Raw genomic sequence first — 10,422 nt, forward strand, 5'->3', positions numbered from 1 at the left:
GTTGACCTACACAGTAACACTGGACTTGTGTTGAACCTGCATAATTACACAGTGCCTATGCGTGTTGACTTGTGAGAGTAAACCAGATATGTATTCAACCTGCACAAGCCTACTTGACCTGTGTTCAACCTGCACAAGCCTACTGGACCTGTGTTCAACCTGCACTAGCCTACTGGACCCGTGTTCAACCTGCACAAGCCTACTGGATCTGTGTTCAACCTGCACAAGCTTACTGGACCTGTGTTCAACCTGCAATACCCTACTGGACCTGTGTTCAACCTGTACAAGCTTACTGGACTGGTGTTCAGCCTGCACAAGCCTACTGGACCTGTGTTCAACCTGCACAAGTATAAAAGGCCATTGTTCATCATGCATGCAAGATAACTGAACCTGATTTAACCTGCACAAAAGCACCGGATTCTGTCAAACCTCCAAAAGTATACTGGATTTCTGATGACTTGTGCTAGTACTCTGCTGCACAGTATGTACAAAACCTTTGTTCAACCTGAAAGTACAATTCTGCAAAATCCTGAAAAAGGACACTGGATTTTTGGAGACGGGAATGGCTAACCTGCCTAACATGTGTTGCAAAATGTATACTTGACCACTGATGACCTGTATAAGCATATCAAATCTGTGCTGACCTTTCTTGTGCTGTGAGCAAAGGGACAAAGAAAGGCTAACCACCTCCAAGCTGTTTTTAAACTTTGCACAATATTGACAGTTTTTCTGAAATATTAAGGAAGCAAAAAATATTTTTTGCTACATTTTTCCATTCATTGATAACATTTCTGTTTAATACTTATCAGAGAAAAGTAAAGAATATAATTGATATGTTTATGTTTATTTTGTTCTTTAACGGAATACAAAAATATAAAATTGTAACAAAATAACAGCTGTCAGGAAAATCCGGAAAACTGTTGTGAGGATTGCTGTGTTTCCCTAGAACAGGCACAGCCAGGACAGGAATGGAGAGTCTCGTGGATAAACAGGTCACAGTCCAAACAAAACATCTGCTGACATCTCCCACACTGGTACACCTGTGATATAGGTAAAACACAGGTAAAGCATATAGATAATACACATCGCAAATATACAACACATAGCTTATATCAGTCTGTAAAACAGATGGTTAACATGTAAACATAATCTAAATTAGAAATGAGAAAACACTCAAGTTTATTATACTTACCTCTCATTGAATTCCTAAAATATTTTCAAAACTACTTACGTTTGGGTCTTGAACAGCAATTTGGCATGCGTAACAGGACCTAAATACAAAATCAGATATCACAATGAAATCACCTATCCCTTTAGAATTGTTAACTGAATTCTGTACATGAAGAACACTAAATCGTTTAAGATAAACAGTAATTTTAAGATTTGAAACTTGTTTTCTAAAATCGGAAAAATCCATTATGATACCGACTGTACAGTACCTGTATAAACTTTTCATATAAATATTTAGATGTGAAATCCAGGAGATGGTGGGTCGGGATGGTAAGTTTGGAGTTTTATTATATTAAATGGTGTATGCTCCCTCTTTACATTCATTTTTCATAATTATATGAAAGATATGAAATACATACACAGGTGAATCTGTGAGAATACTGGACACTGGTGTCTCCAGAAAAGTGTCCAGCGGAAACAGATGGTGGTATGACCGTGCTAGATGTGGAGCTGATACTAATGTTAAACCTTCAATACAACGACAAAAATTAACAGATTAATTATGATCATCACTAGAAAATACACTATGAACTACTCATTACAAATGTATATAATCTGTTATAAAAAAGTGTACACTATCTATTAGGTCTTTTTTCATCTTTTGCAGGGTTTTCCATAAGAGTTGGTTGCCGGCCAATTTGACCGGCTACTTTGATCATTTAGCCGCCTACACCAATCCAGTTCCGTAATAATAACGACTACACGTACATGGCAGGCCAGCCTCCTACTTTCACTACACAGCCTACTACTAACAAAATTATGAAAAACCCTGTTTTGATTGACAACTTGGTATTTGTGAAAATATCCCTTCAGCACTTTCTGATAAATATCTATTGAACGTGGGTCAAATTGCAAAAATTGTTACTATGAATGCAATCTGGGTGCCAGTGTCATTCTAATTATCTGTTACCCATATTGCATTCATATAAACAAGAAGTACAATCTGACCGATGTACAATGCTTTACTGTTAATGGGCCCAGACTGACCTAGACCTTTAACTTCTAACACTGTAAACATTACATAGAGTGTTCATTCCTGCATCAAGAGAAACAAGAGCATCAGAGAAGGTACAGAGAGTTCAACAGCTATAATTCCACGATAACAAGTTGTTGGGAAGTGAATGCTGCATACTTACCGCATGATTTACACTCGATAGGCAGCTCACAATATTTACTCTTGCACTGGGGACAGAAATAGCCACTGCTGCTGAAGCCTTGATTCACCTTGCTGTCCAAGTGACTGAAACAGATGTCAATCACTTAAGATAACAAGTAAATTAATACATAAATAGCATTGTGTAAAGTGGCCTGATGATGACCTATATGTAAGGCAGATATATGTTGGCCACCAATGATCTGCAAGTGAAAGGAAAACCTGGCTTAAAAGTCGTCTTTCTTCTTCATTTTATTCTACACCTACAACAGTAATTCAGTTGATAAATCCTTGTAATTAGAACTTCTGCTGATTTTACTGTTAACAAACTGATTAAGTAACAAGCAAGCATTTGACGGTTTTTTTTATACATACCACATACACATAGAAGCCTTCTCGCCTTTGTTCTTGTCTCCACTCAAATTGTGGTGAGGAAACCCTGTAATAAAACCATCATGAGAGTGACACCATAATTGATATTAATAGTATTGAGTAAAGCAAAACTTCAAAAAAATATAAATGATCCAATTGCCCACTAACGTGGAGCAAAGGAACAAAAAAATTAATCAACCAGAATATAAAAGCAATTTTCTAAAACCCGCACAGAGACCCCTTCAAAAAGAGTGATAAGTACCATCAGTTTTATTAGAATTTGAAATTATGGACAACATGTATAAAAGAAAGAACAGAAATCACAACATAATAACATAATATGGAAAAGTAAGAGTAGTCCTGTGTGACTTGAGATGAGTAAGTGTAGTCCTGAGTGACTTGAGATGAGTTAGTGTAGTCCTGAGTGACTTGAGATGAGTAAGTGTAGTCCTGAGTGACTTGAGATGAGTTAGTGTAGTCCTGAGTGACTTGAGATGAGTAAGTGTAGTCCTGAGTGACTTGAGATGAGTTAGTGTAGTAATGAAGGACTTGAAATGAGTTAGTGTAGTCCTGAGTGACTTGAGATGAGTAAGTGTAGTCCTGAGTGACTTGAGATGAGTTAGTGTAGTAATGAAGGACTTGAGATGAGTTCGTGTAGTAATGAAGGACTTGAGATGAGTTAGTGTAGTCCTAAGTGACTTGAGATGTTAGTGGTTTTTTGAGTGACTTCAGATGGGTGAGTGAATTCCTGAGTGATTGGAGATGAGTTAGTGTAGTCCTGAGTGACTTAAACTCCGTCGAGTTATTGTAGACCTGAGCAGCACCAAAGTGACAATGACTAAAGTGATTTAGTGAACATTTGATAAAAAAGGCAGTGACTGATGCTTATTGTAAGACATTTAACTGTACAGGTGTTTTCAAAGGTCACTATTCAGGCACAGACACTGAATAGCTATAATTTTTTTCTGATATCATGTGCTTGACTAATCCCACAGGTAAGTAATATGTGACTTTCAATATAGTGAATTAATTTCACCACTCACAAATTTCACCCTTTGGTGCTTAGCCTGATCATATTTTCACTATTGAAAAACAAGACTAAAACTTCATACTGTAACGCTTTTAAATTACAATTCAGCAGTTATTTGCTATCTAATCTACCATGAAACTGGTAAAATATACATTGTATAATTACCAAAATATACATAATGATCTTTAACAAATATTATTTCAACTTACAAAAACTTATCAAATAGACCATTATACATACCCATCTTTATCAAGGAAGATTCTGTTGTACTCTGTAAAAATGAAGTATTGATTTTTGTTAAAGACTATTCCAATAAACATCTATCACATCCCATGACTTGATGTTACGTTAAAACCTGTTCCAGTAAAACACCTATCACACCCCATGACTCTAGGTCAAGTTAAAGCCTATTCCAATAAAATATCTATCACACCCTATGACTCCAGGTAAGGTTTTGTTAAAGGCTATCCCAGTAAAACACCTATCACACATCGTGACTTATGGTCATGTTAGAGCCTATTCCAATAAAACATCTATCAAACCCCATGACTTCAGGTTTTGTTAAAGCCTATTCCTGAAATTACTAGTTAACATTTGTGATATATACTCAGTGCCATATATATCATTTACTTTGCAAATACATTTCATCTGAAGATATTGATCATGTAGAGCAGAGGGAAAAAATGACATTTTTCTCACTTAAATCAGGATTGTTACCTAAGAACATTTAATTTTGTAATATTTTGAGTCCCTATAAACTTACTGTGGCTGGAGGAGGTGTTACATGAGATATGAGCAGATCTTTGAAGTGACCTTCATCCAGTATCACAAAGTATTTACCTGGAAAGTATCAGGAAATTGGTAAATCAAATTTGTAATCAATTCAGTATATCTATACATAATCTTTTTCTAATTTATTGTGTTCCAAAGCCTCTTCAAAATTGTTAATTTTTTTGCCTGACATATGATGTCTCTAAACTTGTAAAACTTTTGATTTTGTTGTTTTCAAACAATGGAAGTTTACATTAAATTTTGCGATTCAGTTTAAGGAAATTGCTTTAGAAAATTTGAGGAAACTAATTAAGTCATCATTTACCATTGGTATCCTGACAAATTCTCTTACATACACGGACCTCAGCAGCCAGGCCAATAATTGAACATCTCACATTGTTGTCTTTCATTGTCTGTAAAAAGAAGAAATAATTGTTTGTATCTAACCAATTTACACTCAGAGAAACAGTAAGAAATGTATTGTTTGTAATAGATTTAGCCTGTCACACATTATGACAAGATAGTTACTGTTTCTATTTTGTCTCCAACAACTGTATCGCCCAGGTCACACAACATGAGAAGACAGCCACTATAACAGTTTCTGTGTTCTCGGTTAACCTGTCTCTAAAGGCCACACAATGGAGCAGATGAAAGTGGCCTTTATACACAGGTTGTCTTCATATAGAGGTTGAATTACTACTAATTGTATTACATGGGGAACTGAAAGTGGCGTTAACCTACAGGTGATCTTTGTAAGAAGATGGCCTTAATAACAGGTTTGACTATCTATTAGGTTACACAGTGTGACAAGATAACTGCTGACTGTAGCTCTGATATATTTCACAAGTCACACAATGTGACAAGATAACTGCTGACTATAACTCTGATACACTTTGTATTTCTCACAAGTCACACAATGTGACAAGATGAAAACTATACCTGTATTGTCTCTGATATATCGGTCTCCTGGGTCACACAATGTGACAAGATGGTTACTATACCTGTATTGTCTCTGATATATCTCCTGGGTCACAGGATGTAAGACTTCCTAGGACAATTAACACTTCACGGCTTGCATGACTTGGCATATGCCTGAAAAAGAAATAATTGTGCTAAAATAAAAACAATTCAACATCAGTATCAATTTTTAAATATTACAAATGAATTTATTCAACAACACACAAGGTGACAATAAATATATACCATTGGCATATGAAGGAGATGGAAAAGACAGGATCTAAAAATGATTTTTTATAGACAATTGAATATGAAGGTCTTTGTGGAAAGAATGACAAAAGATTGTAAATTAGTGAATTTTTGCCATGCTTTACAGTTGATAACAAGCTTTTTTACAAATAAATCATTCATTGGTTTTAAAAAAAATCATAAATTTGTGTGTTAGATCAGGGAGAATCATAAACATGCATGTTTATCAAAAGGGTACACCTAGAAATGAAGAATCAAAACTGGCTAGAATGACTGATCTTAAAACTGATTGGCTGAGACAAAAAAAACACCTGAGTACCAGGTTTGTGAAACTAGGTACCCAGTTTACTAGATTGGCAGGAAAAATAAATATGACTATCTGACTGGATTGTGTAAAAAGAATTGAGTGTCTGGTTGTAGGCTAAAACTGCAAAAAGGAGTTTTTATGATAAATTGCATTCATTTATAAAAATACAATTTGCATTTAGCAAGAATCACAAACCTTAGGGTTTGATTGGCTAGATCTAGAGAGTTTTGAAGCGACGGCTCTCCTTGGCATGTTTTCTTGACAAGAGACTGGAGTGTGGTGATATGACGACGAGGGTTTCCTGTAAAAAATAAACAAATAATCCTACTGAAAGACAAAAGGAAAAAATTCTAAGAACTTTGATAATTGACAAAGATTTAATTCTATTGTATAATTTTTATCATCATATCTTTAACATTTTATTTTGCTGACCATAATATTTCCTCATCTAGCTTAAACATCTAAGTAATTTTTTAATTCTCCTACGTATAATTATCATGGGTTTCAAATTTAAGCTTTATTATTGGGTATAGTTCTGCATTGTTTTGGAATTGTACACCTGTTCAAAAAACTGCATTTTCTCCTACTAAATATATTTATGCAACACAGATATCAATTATTTATGTGAAATGCAATACTTGAAATAATTTTAAATGGGGTGGGCAGGTGGTGCAGTGGTAATGCACTCGCCTTTCACCTTGTCATCTAGGGTTTGATTCCCGGAACACATATGAAAAGGTATGGGTCATCTGCCCGACCATGTGGGTTTTCCCCCTGTTACTCCAGTTTCCTCCCACAGTAAGACCCCTTGTGTTCTTCAATCCAACAAGAGTGATTAATGTAAGTTGGTAAAACTTGTTTTAACATTGTTGTAAAATAACAAAGTTCAATTGAAAATAATTTCATATCAACTATTTATCAAACCATAATGGTGTGACAAGTTTTGACTGATGGATAAGGCATAGGGAGATGAACCCTGTTGCATCAGCAGAAGGGGAGGTAAGTAGTCTGTACTGATACTGGTGAAATAGAGCAAGGCATCTCCCAAACAATGTGAAAACACAAATATAATTATTCTTTATCAAGGTTTAAAGACCTAAACGTATGTCAAACAATTCATTATATTCATTTACTCAAATCTACTCAAGTGCAGGTTGACAGTGTCTGGTTAAAATTTACATGTTCAGAAACCGGATTCGAAAAACTGACCTCCAAGTTCCGCAACCTTTTCTGCCCTCTTATTGCGTGTTGTTATGATACCCAGCTGACTGATAGGGTTTTGGTCAAAATATTCCTCTACAAAATGTTCAAGTAGCTGGAACAGAAACAAAAGATATCTAAATAGGAGGTTTACAGTGGTAAAACATCTACCTATCACTTATCAATGTGGGACAAACAGTATCATCAAATCGGTAAGAGACAGAAATGATGGAACAATACTGATTTGTAATGATTTCATTTTGATAAAATTTTTACCATACGGTTGAACTTCATTATTTTAAAATCAGTGGGACTGTTGGAAAAACTTTGACTTATCTGAGTATTAAATTTTAGTGAGATCGAATGTTAAATGAAAAGTTTGACCAGGATAGACAAAATTCTTTAAATTAAATGAGGTCTTTAAGTTATAGGGATTCCAGATAACAAGGTTCAACTGTATCTACTTAAGATATATCAGTTTATTCAAATGATACACAAAATAATCACAATATATACATTGCTATGTTTATTGAAATGAAATATAAATTTATGATATACTGTACAAATGTCTATACCTTGAGTGTTGATGCCAAACGAGTAGGTTTGAGATCCTGATCTTTCATAGCCTCCGACATATCTATGACTAGGAATAAATGTCGCATCTGAAAAGAAGGCCAATAAATATATATACATTATTGCAAACAGAAAGTATGAAACTGAATATCCTTGATACTCGGGTGGTTACGATAATTATCACTCACTGCATCCCTTTGCAAAATTGAAGGCACAAGCAAAGTAATTTGATTGGTCTAGAGCGGGTTCCAAGAGCAAAAAATGTGATAAATCACAGACTGATATGCTCCTTTGAAGATTACAAAGGAGTGACACCAAAGTTCAAAGTCATTATGACATACTGCTATGTGACCTAGAGATTTGTTTGATGTACATCAAAGGAGCAAACTAGTCTTGTCCACAAGGAATCACATATGGGATCTTTTAATTTGCAAATATTTGTCTAATCTCTGTGTTTTACAACAGTAAAACTGTTCTGTATTACACATACCATGCCAAGTCTAATGTTGCCAAGTTTTTCCAGCAGGCGCCGTCTTTTCGCCTTGTGTATGATGTCATCCACACTTGACTGAATGGTACCATCATCGTCTTCTTCAATAACTTCCCTGTAGAAATGTAATACAATTTTAATTTCCAAGAGATTAAAAGGATCCTTGAATAACTCTTCCTAAATTTTGATCCAATACAAAAGTTTTCTTTAATTTCAGTCAGGCCAATCACATAATGTTTTATTTTGTTAGCACTCAGCCTTTGAGTCTACGAAGTCTATTGACTGAAGCGAGAGAATTTCAAGTGTCATTGTATTATTCTTCAGTGAACTGGTGCTGTAACAACATCTGACGTAAGTTTGTGATATTTCAACCATTATAATCAATCCAAAGGCTAAAAAGGACTGACTCAGATCTTTTTGTAAAATTAATGGTCCATCACCTCTGAGGTTTACCCGATCAAAATCCCATCCAACACTTTGTGACATGTTTTTAATGTGCAAGAATTATTTGATGATGATCATACAGAATAAACTGAAACTATGTCTGGAATTCACAATAAAAGTTGTAATTGTGATTTTAAATGAGTTTTACTGATCAAACACATGTTTACTGAAGACCAGTAGTAGGTAGGGCTAATAAAATTTCTGGAGGTAAAAAGTAATCTTGAAAATAACTGGTGCTTATGGCTAATTCGAAAGACAAATATGACATTTCAAAATACACTGGATACAGCTGAGTTAAAGCTACAAGATCAAACTGTAAAACATTTCTATGTCTCTGGGAAAATCCTGGAGGGGACCAATGGGCCCTTAGCTCATGAGAACTCAATCTCATGTTATGGTCCTCAAGCCTTTCAAAAAAAGTTGAAAACTGAAGAAGGAGATATTTGAAAATGATTTAAAAATTAAGAAAAAGAAAGAAAGAAAAACAAAAAATAATTTTAAAAAAATAACTCTTCCAAAAATTGTTCATTCACAATCTCATTAAAGAAAACAAATGTAATAGTTAAACAAGAAAATGCCAACATGTTAACATAATCAAGATGCAAACTCAAATTTATCGCAAAACTTGAACAAAAGAAAGGTCTACATGGAGACTACTGAAAAAGTATGAGTGTAGAAATTGAAAGTAAAGGTCACATTACTAGCATCTGCTAGTGGGAAATTCCCTTTAGTCGAGCTGTAGAGTGTCTGGCTAGAGACCGAGGATTGCAAGAGGCATGGTGATTTCACATCTTATCCATGTTACACAAGGAGACCATGTGTTCCGGAAGAGTAAGCACTTTCTGCTTCATTGACGTCACCCGCCAAGTAAGTAATGTCAGGTTCTCAAATTAGAATAGGTATTCAACAATGGAACCAACAGAAAAACAAACGAGCATCAATCACGAAGTTTCTGGGGGAAAATATGATACAAAAGGGTATTAGGTTCTTTTGTCGCTCATCTTGATCTTCAAGCTTTGCAATGGTACTGATGACGATTATCGTCCGCGACCAAGACAAAAACCGCGGAGAGAAAGTCAGAACACTTCGGATTAATGACGGCGATATCGGCATTAACTGTGCATTGACTGCCTGAGCATACCTCAATGGGTAACTCAGTCATGGCTGAGACATTAAATAACAATACGTCTCTGGTCATGGTGATCAATAAATCTGCATTTTTTTTTTAATCTCAAATCTACAGTGCCTCGACTTCTCGTTACACAAAATTAGAAGAAAACAATAACTGTGTATTACCAAGTCTTCTCATATTCTGTTTCCCATCTGTATCCCTTCTCGTCTTCTTCTGCCATCGTTAAATCTCTGCTTTAATTCACCGCTACAACTTCAGCATCCACAACAGCCTTTAAATTCAGAGTACATTAGAGTTATGTCCCTGCATCCTACTTCCGGTAAAATATATTTTGTGTTTTGTGTTGCAAACAAGCTGTAAAGAATTTTTGAATTAATAATAATTGTAATTTTTATTCCTGTGAAATGATTACATTGGTTCAAACGCTTACGCAGTGTTAAAAACATTTTGTGCGAAAATAAACCAATAACACAATTTGTCGACTTTAGATGTGAAGGTCATTTTGCAATTTTCG

General features: G+C 35.1%; 1 protein-coding gene across 1 annotated transcript; it reads right to left on the reverse strand.

Annotated features, from left to right (window-relative positions):
- Window positions 1-828: 828 nt before the first annotated feature.
- LOC132562416 (general transcription factor IIH subunit 2-like) lies at window positions 829-10,163 on the reverse strand. The gene is made up of 14 exons (XM_060227158.1): window positions 10,073-10,163; window positions 8,333-8,447; window positions 7,845-7,931; window positions 7,279-7,384; window positions 6,265-6,370; window positions 5,558-5,648; window positions 4,882-4,969; window positions 4,549-4,625; window positions 4,026-4,056; window positions 2,759-2,822; window positions 2,367-2,470; window positions 1,590-1,698; window positions 1,232-1,271; window positions 829-1,040 (listed from the first exon to the last, which is right to left on the reverse strand). Exons 1-14 carry the CDS (start codon window positions 10,126-10,128, stop codon window positions 900-902), a joined length of 1,215 nt encoding a protein of 404 aa, XP_060083141.1. The 5' UTR covers window positions 10,129-10,163; the 3' UTR covers window positions 829-899.
- Window positions 10,164-10,422: the final 259 nt, after the last annotated feature.

The sequence above is a fragment of the Ylistrum balloti genome, unplaced genomic scaffold (assembly GCF_031769215.1).
Source record: "Ylistrum balloti isolate Yb309-2 unplaced genomic scaffold, AGI_CSIRO_Ybal_v1 Utg371412, whole genome shotgun sequence".
Lineage (NCBI taxonomy): Eukaryota > Metazoa > Mollusca > Bivalvia > Pectinida > Pectinidae > Ylistrum > Ylistrum balloti.